The sequence below is a fragment of the Argiope bruennichi genome, chromosome 4 (assembly GCF_947563725.1).
Source record: "Argiope bruennichi chromosome 4, qqArgBrue1.1, whole genome shotgun sequence".
Classification (NCBI taxonomy): Eukaryota; Metazoa; Arthropoda; class Arachnida; order Araneae; family Araneidae; genus Argiope; species Argiope bruennichi.
Genome location: NC_079154.1, coordinates 5,942,361 through 5,959,404, shown reverse-complemented (window position 1 = coordinate 5,959,404; position 17,044 = coordinate 5,942,361). Strand labels below are relative to the sequence as shown.

General features: G+C 27.6%; 1 protein-coding gene across 10 annotated transcripts in view; it reads left to right on the top strand.

Moving 5' to 3' along the window:
• The window catches only part of LOC129965741 (latrophilin Cirl-like), a 716,323-nt gene that overhangs the window by 391,523 nt on the left and 307,756 nt on the right, over window positions 1-17,044 (top strand). For all 10 annotated transcript variants that reach the window (XM_056079881.1, XM_056079880.1, XM_056079878.1 and 7 more), the window contains one exon: window positions 6,147-6,190. In XM_056079881.1, the coding sequence (XP_055935856.1) occupies window positions 6,151-6,190 (40 nt within the window). In that variant the 5' untranslated portion in view covers window positions 6,147-6,150. The remainder of the gene's footprint in view (window positions 1-6,146; window positions 6,191-17,044) is intronic.

The following is a 17,044-nucleotide window of genomic DNA, read 5'->3' as shown; positions in this document are numbered from 1 at the left end:
TAATGCACGTCTTTCCGATGGTGTGGTGTGGAAGTTTGGAGAGTGGGGTGCTATCTTCATCATCTTATCGTGGTTCTAAATCATGAGTTCCGTCCCCAAAATAGCTCTAGTATTGCTTTAAAACGGGACGATAATAAAACTAAACTAAACTAAACTGAAGATCTGGGATGCCTGAATTAACATGCATCGTTAATACTTACATTTTATGTATGATTATTGAAAACCTTTGGAAATGGAAAACAAATATTAAAAATTTGATTTTTCTGTGTATTTATTTATGATTATATTACTGTTTATCATGATAATTAATTTTCTCCTTCTGAATCATCCACACAAAGACAAATGTGCTCAAAAATTATTTTACTTCCTGTTATACAACTAATAATTCGCAGTTGGTATCATTGAAATTTCTCTAAAAGTTACAAAATTATCTTTTTCCATTGACAGTTTCTTATTACCATCTTTCTAAGCATCGTCCTTTTATTACCGATGATAATTCTGGAAATAATTTATTGCTTTCTTTTAAAACAAATTCTTTTTTTTTAAAGAAATGTTTTTTTTAATAATATTTACAATAATTTGCGTATATCTGAATAAATTTTCTGTTTATACTAAAGAAATGGCTAGAGTCAGATAAATGAATAAAGACAATAAATAAAAGAATATGTTTAATATTTTCTTTTGAAATGTACGGTGACATTTAGGTGAATAAATCGACTCATTAAAAAAGTTTATAACTATTAGACGTTAACAATGTTTATGACAATGTGTAAACTTTGTTTGGTTAAAACTGTAAATAGTTCAAAGCATTGCATTTTATTTGAAGCAAAGAGACCGAATAAGTAAATTGATATCGATTTTCAAAATAAATTGATATTGATAGATCATCTGTTCTGTAGATTATTGTTATCGCAAATAATTGTCATATACGCTTTTATTTATTTTAAACTGCTGAATATATAATATATTAGTATTTTTACTGTTTGCTTGATAAAATAAATTATGGCAATATAATACAGCAATTTAAAATAGGATATTCAAAATTCACAAACACGAAATCAAGAATAAAATGACGTGCATAAATCAAGCATAGGTAATCGAGTTGCGTTATAAATTACAAATTTTTTTATACAAAAAGGTAAATTTATTTCTTTGCCTTATGTTTACGAAAACAGAAAGCAATGTTGAGAATTTTTTTTTGTGTGTGTGTGTATCATAAAAACATTTCCAAATTCCAGAATAACAGTTGTAATTTTATCTGAAATTCCAAATATAAAATGCAGTAAACAATTTTTGGTATAAAAAGTAAAGGCTTATATGCAATATAATGTTTTTAGTTCTGCAACCCTTCTTTCTAAAGCAAATAACATCCTTTAGTTACAAAATCTCAAAACAGAAATCCAATAATCATATTTTTACAACATCCTTTTACATGAAGTATTGCAGACGAAAATAATGTGCTTTTTTGATATTTTATTTCATCTTGTATTCGTTGACCATAAAAGGGATCAATAACAAATGGAAATAAACTTTCCAGGTTTAATGGAACATTGAAACGGAACAAAGACCGAGTGCTTTCTCTTTTTCAACCTTGCCTCATTATGACTGTTACAACCTTGCAACATTTTATTGAGTGGATGTTTTAAACTGAGTAGCTTCTGTCTTTGGAAATATTGTTGAATTGTTCATGGTTTATTGGAGATGAATGTTTTGCGCGATGCATGTTCTATAATTAATTACAATATTATTTGGGATATAAGTGTTGTTGGAATAATAGTTTTGTCGTTATTATTCGTAGATGTTATCTTATCAATAGGAAGTAAAATATAAGTATATATATTCTGTCATTGCAATTATTACATCAGTTTGTTCAATAACTTTTTTGCTTATCGTTATTATCAAATGCTTTTTTTTTTCTTTTCCTTTTGATTCAGCGATTCAATTTTAAGTTGAAATATATGTTTAAATAATCAAAGTTGAAATTTCTTAGTGTTAAAATGTCAATGAAAAAAAGAAGAAATTAATATCAATGTTAATTTTTTAAAAATTAAAGATTTATGAATTTGAATTCTCATTTGGAAAATTGAAATTTTATTTTGTTGAATTTTTTATGCTTCATTAATTTTTGATTTTTTTTATATAAACACATTTTCCACTGATATAATTTAACTTTTAATTTTGAATGCATCAGTATAATGCCTCATTATTATCTTACATTCATGGTTGTTTATTCGACATTCCTATTTTCAAAGTTACATCTAGAATCAGTGCTAGCCAAGAGTTTTAACATCTTAAATGTATATGAATAAAATCAGTTTTTTTTATATTGCATTCTAAATACAGTTAAAAATAAAATTATTAATATATTTTATTTTTAATTAATTCTTAATCAGTTTGTCCACTGCAACTATAGCTCAACTTCTTATATCTGAAGCTTTTAGAATACATTCATTAGAATACATTCTTCCAATAAAAAAAATACTTTAAATTTAAGGAATGATTTTGTTTGCGTCAATAAACTTACTACTAAAATCTAAATTTTTTACACAGTCCTTCGGACTACTAGTTATATTTAGTAAAATCTTTTTGATATATTGACATTTTAAAATGAAAAAGTTCCACTCTTCTGCGACCAAATTGAAACTAAGATTCACCGATCAATGGACGTTATTTCCTTGAGGCGACCTTTGATGCGCAGAAAATAATAAAATTTAAAACTCCATAATTCTATCAATTTTGATCTTTGGAATTATTTTTGTTAAGAATGTTATTGTGTCAAGATTATTTTAGTAAATATGCCTGATAGCACCGAGCGAATGTCCAAAATTCAGTTTTTTTTCAGCAACATCTTAATTGACTTAAAGAATAGAAAAAAAAATTCTTTATTTCAACTGAAATATTTTTATTACTAGAAAACTTCCATCTACATTTTATATTGGCTAAAAGCTATTGCATGCGACTGGGAAACGATTTAATGGGCATATAAAACAATATCAGCAATAATATAATATAGAATATCATAACTTTTTATATCATTGTCTGCTTTACTTATTTCTTGAATATTTATTGTGATTTCATATACAATGACCTCTAATATGTTAAATTATAAAAAAGTTTCCCTAGTCAGTTATATCTCATCCTTTTGTATTTGCATTTGCTTTGGCCACTTAAAAAAAAGAACGGAAACAAAAAAAGGTATAATATAAAAGGAAAGTAAATATCGAAATCAAAATAAGAAGCGATACTTCTTGTTTATAGAACTATAAAATTCCGTTCTTAAAGTAAATAAATCGTAAAAGCAATTGAAAGGATATTTGTTAGTAATCACTTACCATTCTGAAATTCATTAACAAATTCTCTCAAATTCAAAAACTTTTGGGTTAAAAAAATATGCTTTTTGTGCTATATGCTGATGATAATTTGGAAAATGTGAAGCCATAGATGCTATCTTACTAATTTACACTGAATCCAGGTGAACAAATTCACTCAAATTCAAGAACCTTTGGATTAAAAAAAAGTTATGTTTTTTGTGGCACATGCTGGTGATAATTTGGAAAATGAGCAGCCATAGATGCTGTCTTGATAATTGCCAGGTGTATAGCCACATTTTAATGATTCTAATACATATTAATACACTGCCGAGATATTTGCATGGCGTCTTCATGCAGACAATCTCATAAAGGGTCATGGGCCGCTTTCAGAGCCTATTTACCTCCATCAATAAGATGAAGCGAGTTCTTGAATGCTTTGACGTCGAATTCTCATTCAAACCCACTTACGGGCTAATCTGTTGAACTATGTGGGCGGTCTGTCATTAGAATGTAGAAGATGCCGCCTTAAGTGTGTCTTGTGCCAAAGGAAACCTCGAAGATTCACTGTAAAATCAAGTATACTTACAACAAGCTTGTGTGCCAATTTAACTTGATTAGATTAAGTAGTTATTTTTAGTCAGAGACAGGAATCCTCAAGTGACCTTGTTACTGACTCTTTGTGACCCCTGGTTAACTTGATGGACGGCTGTTGAAAAGATAGGCGCATGTCCATAAACGACTTATAAATTTGTCACTAGCACCCGTTTGTTGCTTTATTTTGGTGGAAGTGTTCTCGTAGATTTGCTCTAATTAAAACAATTACCTTAAACATAAGTTCATTTTTTTTGTTTGTTTGTTTGAATATCTTTCCCTTGGGTTTATATAACAAAATTAAATTGTCTAGTCACATTACATGATTATTTGTACAGTATTGAAAAAAAGGGGGAAAAAAAAAGAACAGTAAGGAGCAGAGGATATTGAGTTAGCGAAGTTCCGCTAGATTCTTGGTTCCAAACACCTTTTTCAATGATATTTTATCATAAATAATGTAAAAAAAATGTTATACAGTTTTTTTTATTGTTTTGTTTTCAATTAAGATGATTCCTGCTTTACCTTTTGCTATCGCACGCCTCTGGTTTATCATATTAATAATAGTAGGTTTTTTTATTTATTACCTTAGAATAATTAAAACTATTCTGAATGTGAGTGTAGGCATGATTTCTATCTTCGTCCACAGCTAAAATTCGTTATATATATATGATCAATTTTAAGTTTTGATTCATAATGAGGATTTTTTTAATAATCAAAACAACGTGTATCAAGCTACATCAAAGGAACTAAAAGAAAATATCGTACATTTTTAATAGATATTGTGTTTTGGTCACGTATATGCTTCATTTTTTTCGCTTCTAAGAGGTTAAAGTGTGCTTTTGTCTGTGAATTAATTGACAGAATATTAATTAATTTACTATAGTTTAAAATATACTTATGCTGTTAATACGCAAACTTACTTAGTTCATTTATATGATTTTGATTCTTCTGTGACGTATTGGTGCATAAATATAGATGATGGGAATTTTTTTTTGAAAAATTTGAATAGGAACTTAAAATAATTTCTAATATCATTACTTCTATATAAATCTTACTTTCTGATATAGAAATTCATTGTTGATGTATATAAAAAAGTATAAAGTTAAAAGGTAAAGACCAAAACTGAAGTTGAAAATAAGCATACGATAACGCAAATAAATAGTTTTCATTTTATTGTGAAAATGTAAATTATTGGCAGACTAATGAAGAAGAATTCACTTTTTACATTTTCCCCAATTTAATGCGCTATGAAATAAAAAATAAAAAAATAAATAAAGATTTCGATCTATAATTTTTTATTTTATTCTTAACTTTTTGATCAATTTGAAAAGTATCCGATGCTTGCTAGTTTATGAAAAATATGGTAATGCAAATAAGATGATAAAATTACTGCTTTCTTCTCATGTAAATAATACGTTTTTTCTTACCTAAGTATATTTCAATCCATATTCATTAATTTCAAATCATCTCATCACTGCCTTCATATCGAACTTTTACGAGACGACCACCTACGATGAATTTTCCAATCACTTTTCACTCTCCCGCCGTTCCACGATGATTAACAACCATCACCCCAGATTACAGCCACATGTCCATTTGTCACTTAGTGTTTATTAGTCACAACAGTGACTACCGATAACGAAACGCCTTGTGCGTAAACTCGACTGTAGCATCACCTGCTCTTTAACTCCATGCAAAAACCGAACACCTGCAAAGCCTGAGCTGAGCGTTCCTTTTCTCGGAATAGAAAAAACCGTCATTATCGGTGTTCATTCATTCGTCAATTGTCAGTGGTTTCTGTGTCCACCCCCTTGTCTTTCAACCAGTGTGCAACATTACGTGATCATCTCTTACGAAACACAACAATGCGCGGTGCAAACGACAAGTTTTCTGCAGACGTGAACCCACCGAATTCTTTGCGAGTCCAGTCCTTCAAGAAGGATTGTTGGCGAAAATCTCCCTCAGGGGTCGAGGTATGGGTGTGAAGGAAGGGGGAAGACCCTGCTCACTACGCTCCACCCACCCTGAGGGGATGACGACATTCCCCCACCCTCCCTCTTCCCATCCCGGCTAGGCGTGGAAAACGCTGCAAGTTGAGGGCAAACTCATTCGACGCCGTGTTGCTCAGAGAAGGTGCACGTTCTTTCGCGCTCCGCGAACTGTTTTGGATGGACTTCGGTGAAGTCGATTTTGTTTTGGAACGACAAGATATGAGAATTTAGAAGTGTGTTTTTTGTCTTGCAGGTATATGGATATGTGTTGTGCGCCTCCAGTGAAGACCAGCGTCGGTATGTATCCTTTTTGTTTATTTAGTGATTTGTACGTTTTAATTTGTTTATGTATATCTTGTTGGGAGAAAATAGTTATTGCAGATGGGAGGTGAACTGACTTATAAGAACGATGGTCTTGGGGGGCAACATTCTAGATTTTTTTTTATTTTTCTGAAATTATTTATAAACAAGAAAAATTCGATTTTATTAATTGACCGATGGATGATGAAGGTATTTGCGTCAGAACTTTCCAAGAATTTTGAATTTCTTAAATATTTATTAGATAACGAATATCATGTTACCAAAACTTGATAATATATAATCAAATTATAATTAATTAAATAATTATAATTAATTCGTGTTATTGGTTACCTGATGATATAATATAACCAAATGAATATTAAATAATCAAACTTAGAATTTTATGAATTAAATGAATAAGAAAAACTCCATTTTTATTAATTTGGAATTTATTTTTTTCATCAAAAAATAATTTAAATTGTAATTTTTGATTTCAAATAACTTTCTCTTGCATTGTATTTCATAATTCATAATTTTTTCATTGTAAAATAAAATTTTATTTAATTTAGTTTACAGCAGTTTTACATCGCTATGCAATTTCTAATCATATCCATGTGGTGATGCTGATAGGTGACGTTATTTTATCAAATAAAAGGGCATATTTCGGGAAAATGGTGAGTTTTTAAATAAAAAAAAAATTAGAACATAATTTGGATTTAAAATTCATTACTAACCTTCTTAAATATCATTATATTGAGAATTATTCGAATTTTATTAGTAAGAGTAAACATTCGTGAAAAAGTAAACTGAGCATATCTCAGTGAAGCAATCTGAAAAGTTTTTTCTTTTGCCTTTTTCAAGAACTTGCCACTAAATGCGTAATGTAGAAAAATGGCCTCCTGTTTTGATTATCATAAAATATTATACAATTATTTTTTCTGGATTCTTGCTTTGAAATTCTGTCAATATTATACTATTGAAGAGCGTTTAAATTTTTTTTGAAATCTAATTTTGTAAAATATAGAAGCAACAATAGAGGGATATTATAATATTGAAATATTTCTTATGGTATATTTTTTATTCATTTTAAAGATAAAAATTTAAAGAAAAATGAATATTAAGGAAACATTTTATCATTTTTATAGCGACTAATTCTTGAAATTTTATTTTATGAATTAGAGTAATTTTTTGTTAAATCTGCGCACATTATTTATGGAATGTCTAGAAATTGTTCAGCCATTTTATTATGAAAAAAAAAAAATAAATAAAAATAAGAAATCGGGAAAAGTTTATAAATGCAAGAAGTAGATGTGATTTTTCAGGTAGATAACTGCGTTAATTAGTCGTTTTTTGCGAAAATATGATTTTTTTTATTTGCTATTCTAAATTTTTCAACACTAACAATAACTTTCTAAAAACCGTTTGAATTTTGTTTCGAAGTCCAGTTTTAGGAAAGTTAAACTCTGATTTTTATATTTGCATCTATATACATTTTAATGCTGTTTTACATTTTTTAAAAACTATTTCCTGAAATTCTTATCTTTGTTAGAATATCTTTTAGAAAAAGCCTTCATAAATTAAAATCTAATGCATAATTTTTATTCAAATTTGATATGAGAATTTCTCAATTTGTCTTGCAGTTTCTGAACTAGAGACTAAGTAATCTATTCATTTAGAAATATTTTACATGTATTTTAATGCTTAGTAATTCGGAAAAAAAAAAAAAAAAATGCAAATTTCATGCTTTTTATCAGTTGAACTTCTTTATTTAAAGAATGGATAGAAATAAAGTCTATATTTCCTAGTTCATGAACTAAAAAATATTTCGGAAGTTATCTGTCAAATGTTAAGCAAATTCTTTTGATAAACCTCTGAGCTAAAAGAATTTTGCTTCATACTTACTTTTTGCCAAAAAAAAAAAAAGCTTACATTTTAAAAAAGTTTCTTGTTAGTTAACTGATTTATTTTGGGTTCCTAACTTTTTTTCAATCCTTTTTTATACAAAAATTTAATATATAACTATTTAGAGCGTTTATCAAAACATTAATTTCGAACATAGTCACATATCTCAAAATATAAATGAAAGGGCCACATTTGTTCATCTCTCTGTTAATTAAACGATTTTTTAATAGAATGATCGTGCAGCATATCGATAGAATTTTTCTGGCGGTTTTTATTTCCCATCTTATAGAAGAAGAGAGTTGCTAATGACTAACTCGTAGATTTACAAATATAATTCCAGTTTACTGAAATGAAACCGATGAATGAACTGTAATGAACGTATTCATGAGCTTAAATGCAAGTTTAGATAAAATCCATTAAATTATTGTGCTTTTAATAGAAATGCAAGAATTTTTTTTTCTTTTGCCTTACTCGTTTTTAGTCAAACTATTAAATTTGACATAATGATATATTAATTTTATTATTACTTTCTACAAGAACTGATTTGAATTTATTTTATATGAAAAAGAAATTAAAAGAATTTAAATTACAGTTGTCTATTTAGAGCATTTTATGTTGACAGTTATTTATGTTTTTACATGAATTAGCATAGTGCATTATTCAGTAGATATGAGTAGAACGTGCCTGCTCTTTGATCCTTTCACTTTAGTGAAAAAACAAGAAAAAAAAAAAGTTAATTAATGAAATGCTCTGTGTGAGAGAAAATTAAAGCGTGGTAAAATGCTAGAATCTTTATTCAAATTTCGAAATGTTTATGCTAGGAAAAAGATTAGTAAAAACTGACGTTTTTTTTTTTTTTTTTTAAACAGTTTTATTTCAACTTTATAAAGAAATTTTCACCAAAATGACTCGTCTCTCTCTCTTGTACTGTATGTATATGAGTTTATATCTTTTTCTATTTCACAACGTTGAACAGATGTTTCAAATTCTCCGCATAATTGATTTAAAACCCTCCCGCGCTCTTTTTAATGAATTTAAATGTAATTTAATTTATGTTGAATTAATCTAATTTTTCAAGATGTAATTCATAAAATAATTTAATTTCTTTTTTTTTTACATTATTTTTACAGTTGTGATGTATTGATTGTACTGAAAAATGCATTAATTGCGCTTTGGTCTTTTTTCTCATTAATAACTCCCATTAAAAACAAATTAGCAATTTATGAGTTTTAATTAATTAAAAAGATGTTCATAAGCGAGTATTATTCGTAATTTATTTTTGTTTTTGCTGTGCATTTCGAATTAATTCATTCCAATTTGATTTGTAGCTTATTTTCATTCATTGATAGATATCAGAAATATCGCACTGAATGGGCATTAAATTGATTCTGAGCAAAAGTATTTTTCTTCATTATCCAGTATTTTAATCGTACATAATAGTTGAAAATTACTTCTTTTTTTAAAGATACTAACCATTTCACATCATTTACACAATTACTTTTTTAATCAGTTGTTTTTTTATTCTTATTCATTTTTAGAAAGAAATGTTATCTAAAAAATATAACATGAAGACAGTGTTTAATAAGTGATTTGTTCGATACATTTCTATGAAAATTTTCAGCATTACTAAACATTGAATATCTTTTAAACTGAGGAAAATTAAAGATTAAAAATCTTATTTTTCGTAAAACAGTCTTACTAATTAATGGTTGACTACTATTCATTTTAGAAATACACTTTTTTAGTGTTCAGTTAAAAATTAAATGTTGATAATTTGATACATTTAAAGTTTTAAAGGTATATTTGTTTCATTTTGTAAAACGTACGGAATTGTTTGTTTCAGTTAACAGAATTATGTAAAGGTTACGTTATTATTTTAAATAGTGTACTTTTATGTTATTACTTCAAATTACTGAACGTTATTTAAAGTAATTTTTTTAGGGCTTCGATTACCAAAACATGTAGGTGTACATTAATTTTACAATATTTTTAGCAATATACTATGATTGTTAATAGAGCCTCTTTTAATATACGGGGGGAGTTTTCAAATTAAGTTTGCTAATGCAGCTGCTTTATGGAAGATAGTTTTGGAAAAAATGTCTTTCCAAGAATTTCATCGTTAAAAAGGGGAGTAAATGATGACGATTTAAATGAAAAATATTTGCAAATATGGAATTATGGTATACACATATTATTATTAAAGATAAAAAAAAGCACAATAAAACTAAACTATCAAATTCTAGAGATATTTAAAAATGCATTTATCCTAAAAAATCTTAACATTGTGCAACAATCGGAATAGTGATGCATGCAGTGTTGTCACATGAGTGAGGCGGTTTATTACAAATCATTTAATTGAAGCCGATTTTGAACTGTAGATTTAAAGTGTAGGACAATAGATTGACGACTGATCGAAATCGAGTAATGTAAATGAATGCAATCAAGATATCATTAAATACCTTTATTATTAATGACACTTTTTTCCAGATTTTAAATGCAAATACACTGTTGCTTAATATATATGAATAAAATTTAAAAAAAAAAAATGCTTAGAATTAAATATAATTTAACCCTTTCTAGGGCCGTGGGAAGTATGCTTCCCACCAAATTTATCAATCTTTGTATGAAATTATGTAGTTTGGCATAAGTTCTGACAATTTGTTTTAGTAAAACAGAAACTAAGATACTTCAGTTCTTTATCTCACACAAAATGATGTGTCTTGATTTGTTACTTAATTATGAATTAACCAAACTAATTAATTAATCAAATTAAATTTATCTAATAAATTAAATGAATCTTTTTCCTTATTCTAATTTCAAGCCAAAAAAATATTTTAACATAATATGACTAGAAAAAAATGGCCTTTTAAAGGCTTAAAAAAGAATGTTGGGAAGAAAGAGAATCAATTCTAAGAAAATCAGTTAGTTCTATGTGAAATAAAATATAATTTTTTTTTTACTTACCTAATTGTAATTTTACCACTTTATTATTATTATTATTGAAAAATAAAAACTTAGGTAATACTATTATCACAAAATCATGTAAATTGAAATGCACTGATTTTTATCCCCCTTCCTTTTCTTTAATTCCATATTAGTTCGCATATACACTAGGCTATCTCAAGCTTGAAATGTTATTTTCACTTTTTTTTCCCATTCTCCGGAAAATAAATAATTTTTGTTTGAACGATTATTTTTGCTGAAAGAAAAGAAACAAATTTATTTTTTGAGCCCAATGGAAATGCTTTTCATTACATTTAATGCATTTAATACATGCATTTTATGCGAAAGGGTAATGTATTGCATTACGAATGAAAAGGGGATTTGCTAATACCGAATCAGTGTTATTGTGAAACAAGTAGTTTGTGTTCAGAAATTATAATTTATTTCAAAGGAATATAAAATATACATTTTCTTCCAAATCTGAATGTCTCTGTCCGCCATTTCAGATTCAGGCATGATAACATTCAATTGCTCCTATGAAGTTAATTTAATAAAAGAGTTTCTTTTAAATCAAAATATGTTTAACCGACTCTACACAAAAATCATATATGTAGGATATGTTAAACTTTTTATAGATGAATTAAAAGTTGTACCTTTTTTACGTTTTGTAGCTTATTATTTTAATGCCTCACTATTAGATTTTTTCATCATATATTTCGCTATTGCTTAATATTTTTATCATTAAATTTAACAATTTAAATTATTTCTGTCTTTCCACTTTTTAAAATGCAGTAAAAACTGTGATTATCCGCTGAGTTCGGTGACGGCAACTGCGGTTGAGAGCATTTCGCGGATAATTCGCCGAATGAATAAAGAAAGACGCAAATCAACCTGAAAATGCTAGTAGAAAGATTTTATTTACAAAAGAAACCTAAATATATTATGACGGGATAAACAGTAGATTTTTATATTAGCAACTTTGCTTTTTACTGTTTTAGAATAGTTCGTTCATTTATATAATTATTTTTATGTTAAACAGCAAAAAAAAAAAAAAAAAAAAAAAAAGTTTTGAACTTGAATACATTATGGAATTAAAAATCGCTGATTGGTGCGAATTCACTGCAGTTATTTTATTATCAATGTTAGTTATTTAGTGATCAATGATTTCTGTCTAATAAAACTGGATTAATGGGTTGGTAAGTTAACTGTTTGTCTATTATTTTTATTTCAAGTATTGGAAAAGGCTTATAGATAAATAAAATAAAATTGTAAAAATAAATTTCTAATCTCATTTTCTTTTATATCTTGAAGCAAATCCGAATATCTTAAAATATCCGAATATCAAGCCAAATGTACATTTCATCATTGTTAATAAATGAAGTAAAATATTTACAATATAAAATATATGAGATATATTTGAGCCGTTACAACACCATTGCACTTTTTTATTAACTTTTAGGTATTGAAGAACTGTTTGAAAAACCGGCAATTCATATTTAAGTCTGTCTTTACTTTATTTTCTTTTATTATAACTCCACATATTGTTTAATATTCATTGAATATTAATGAATATTCATCAAATATCATCAATGGTTTTTTTTTCATTTGATTTGACGGTTCTTTATTTTCATCTTCAAGTTAATTAATTAATAATTATTGAATTTAATTTTTATGCTTAGCAATAACTAGCGAAATTATTTCCTTAGAAATCAATAAAATTCGTGTTTTTTTTTAATAATTTTCATGATGTGATCATCAAATTATATATTTCTTTTGTGGATTATCTACTATAGATGACGTTTTCTTCCTTTTTTTAAATTGAGTCTCTTTATCTCGAGTTAAATTCTTTGTCATAAATATATTTGTTTTCTCGATTGAATATTTGAAACAGTTAGGCCGAAAGAAAGGCAGTTTTCTTTTTACATTTATCAGCATTGTATTTGCCGGCATATTTTCAACATTACATTTGTCAGCATCAGCCTATATATAAATAATCTTTTCATTAATAAATAAAAACAGAAAAAAAAGTATTTCGAAAATATTGACTTTCTAGAATGCATTGTTTTTTTCACGCAACTTGTACATTCCTTATCATTACGTTGCATGATATAATCGTACGAGGAATTTCCTAATTTAATCCAATTTTTATTTAAGTTAATCGACGTTTTTTAATATAATTTCTTATCCAATGAGTACGTTGAACCACAAAGAAAATTTGTATTTGGTTTTAGAAATCGTATTTGTTAGCAACTATAAAGAACGAAACAAGAAATTTCATTACAACATACATTTGAAAACCGCTGTAACAGGAAGCCCTAGATTTCTTTGTATTCTATTAAATTTTAATCTAAAACTCTTCTAGAAGTGGGTTTTATTCTACAATTTCTTGAACAACACGGTTTCCTCTCAAAAGAACCATTCTTTGAAATCGGGAATAGAGAAAAAAAAAAAAATCACCACACATGCTTCCCAATCCGCAGTCGAGGTGTATCGTATTCCCTGGATCTCCCCACCCACCCTCTACCCACTTTGGTATCCAGAAATTTAAATGGAAATCCCTGTCTGCCGAACAAATGGAGAAAACCGAAGGATGAAAAATAAGTACATCAGTTAAAAGAAAAAAACATCGCCAAGAAAATGAGAAACAGTTTATTTTTGTATGCGGACGGTTGAAAAAGAGCGGCTACTATTTCATTGAAAATGCATGACCCTTCTGGTAGATTCTGAGAAAATTGTTCAATATTCTTAAAGAATTTGCGCCAGATTTAATAGTGCCCAGTAATCTAGGCGATTACTTTACCAAAATATACGACCCGATATTTGTTGAGTGCCTTTTATTTCTGAACTGATCTACTGCTTTCACAGATCAGCTGCAATCTTTGCAAATTCTAGTTAACGAAAAAAAAAAAAAAAAAAAAAAAAAATGTTAAGCGTTGTATCGTATTTCCTATTAAGAAGTTCGAACAAGGAATCTGATACTTATTATTTTTTTGATTTTGTTGTATTTTATGATGGTGCAGTTTTATTTTTGCTTTAAATGTTTCAATCTATATATAGCATTCGACAAAAAGATTAATGATCCGTCTAATTGTGAGGATTTTTCTCCTTTTCATCAGTTTAGCTGAATTTAAATAAAATGTTTGAATGTTACTCTGCTTTAATGTGCAGGACTGTTTTCCCTTAAGCTTTACTTTGTATTTTCATAATATTTGATTTTTGTTTTAAATTTCGTAATATAGAAAAGACAATCAATAATTTGGATTTCTTTCTTTTGAGTATATAGAAAATTTATTAATAAGTTTATAGTTTTGATAAGTTTATAGCACGCATCCATTTCCACGTATCTAACTCCTATCATATTCGGACGGACCGTCGACACAGTGAATTCGTTGACTGACTTCGCTCAAAATTTCATAAATTCTACATTTTTAGCGATAACAATTATATGTTAGATTTCATCTATGTGGTGTATAGCCTTTTTTTGAGATATTATTTTCATATGCACTAGGAAAGAATAACAGATCTTATTCAGATATATTTCGTCCATTATTTGAAATAGACAATTTTCATAGCAAAAAACGTCAAATGGTATTTCATTTTTCTAGTGTTCGCTCCATTTTTTGGATTATCATGTGCATTGGTAGAAGACATAATTAAAAAAGATGTCTTATCAACTCTGAAAGATATAAAATGTGGATAATCATCAAAATCGACGAGTCGAATAATTTGGCGATCACAATTCTTTCTCTTTGTATATGAGATATTAAAAACAACATTTTTATTTGCGTACTCGTCAAGTCATGAGGACTATTATAAGTTCCTCAGCATTTTAGTTATGATTTAAAAAGCTCAATAATTACAAAGATAACCTCTAAAGACAAATTTTTAATGAAAATTATCTTCGAATAATAATGTTCTGAAAGATACTTGTCGCAACATTTGATATGAGATTAGGACTGATTTTTGGTAAAAAAAAGCTTCAGATTGTGAGTGATTCGAGAGTTATTTTATAGGGGGGGGGGGGAGAAAGAAAAATAGATAGATTTATCTATTTCATATTCTGAAGAATATCAATCGTGTATAAAATATCAACCATATAAAAGTTATACTTGTGTTTGATATGCTTCCACAATTACGCTGCTCTATGGACTGATATGAAATGTTGCCAAACTGGTTACATTACTTCTTATGGCTCCAAGAGCGTTATCATATATCGCCCTCTTCATTTTCCGAGTTGTGTTGAAAATAAATTGTTAACTTCCTTTTCCTGTTCACTATCAAATCAAAATACAGCGAAAATACTTAATGATCTTAAAAAATAGTGTTACTTGTAGAAATATGTAAATATGCTGTCCAAGAAGAAAAAAAGGAGAAAACAGTAGAGAAATAGACCTTTTTTTGTGCATTATTATAAGACAGAAACCAATTATTTTCCGATTCATTTTTGTTACCTCAATTTAAGCAAAAAATATTACTTTTTTTTCTCGATTGCCTCGGATTTTTTTTTTTTTTTTGAAGATTCAATTAATTTAAATTTAAGGAATAAGGTTTACTTACATTTATTTTCGCATTATTTCGTTATTGACTTTTGAGTGAATACTCATAAAAGTATTATTCAGTTTTAAAAGAATTATTCACAAGAATAATTCTTTCAAAAGGAATGAATGTAACATCATAACAACTTGACAATTGCAACTGCGCATGCTTCTTAATGTTTCAATATTCAGCTTTATATTGCACTGTACTCGCTGTTCTGTTTCGTGCTTCTGAAGTGAAGTTACCCTTTTGACAAGCATCACATGACCATGAAATGACAGCAGTGTCTGTTACAGTATACAATTAAGCTGGGCCTCATAAATGCAATACTTTTTCTTGAATTGATATTTTTCAACACGTAAATACATTCTGATGTTACGAATTCTGTTCTTTTAATGTTGAGATAAATGCCGAAAATAAAATTAGATATGAACAAATAAAGAACTAAACTTATTTTATAAACAATTTTGTTTGTGTAGCTGTTTAATAAGTATGCTTGAGCTGTCTAGGTTAATCTCGTGGAGCTTTTAATGGTTGTAATATGGAAACAGCGAAATAGTAACAAAATATGAAGTCTCCCTATATATCTGAGACATTTAAAGAAACGATGTTTTTATTTTGGTATTAGCAGCATTAAAATAAATATATTTCGTTGTGAAATAATGCAGTTTTATAAGGCATTGGAAAATTTATCATTTTATTTTTATTTCCCGGGATGACGTTCTGATATTTCTGTGCGTGTTATGCGAATTTATATATGTTTTTTTTTCTTTTTATCGATAGCTACATTTCTGTAGTTGGCATTAAAAATATAGAAAAAAAATTATTTAATCTGCTATACTATGGGTGTTGTAACATTGTATGTTCGTGATGCATTTCCCACTAACAACATTGAATTCTTTGCTTTACCAAAAGCTGTAGTAACAATAAAGATGATTAAGTCATGACTGTGCAGTTGCAAACATAATTAATTTAATGGGTTAGTTGAAAATTATGTTTTTATTTTACTGAATGTTAAGTATTTACACTTAAATGAATGTTTCTATATAATATTCATATGTGATGCATTGTGTACCCTAATCATAACTATTACATTTCAGTTTTTGCTGGTAAAAGTTAATAGTTAAGAATATTTTATAATTGTAACTTCGATGTTTGTTTTTTTCCCTCATTAGCCGAAGTATTAAATATTTTGAAATTGTTTTCTGAGTTGCTGTATGCATTTCTAAATTGTTTATTTCGTATTGCATCCGAATTCTATCATGTAAAAAATCTTTATTCAGATTTATTTACTGTATACAATTTGATGCATTGTTTAATGGTTGTGTTCGAATTATTTGCTTTTATATATTTTGTTCATTGCCGGTGTAATATTGACAATGTTTTTTTTTTATCATTTTATGAAACATTTAAATCATCATTTGAATTCTTTTTTAATATCTTAAACTTCTATATTTATTTATTTATTAA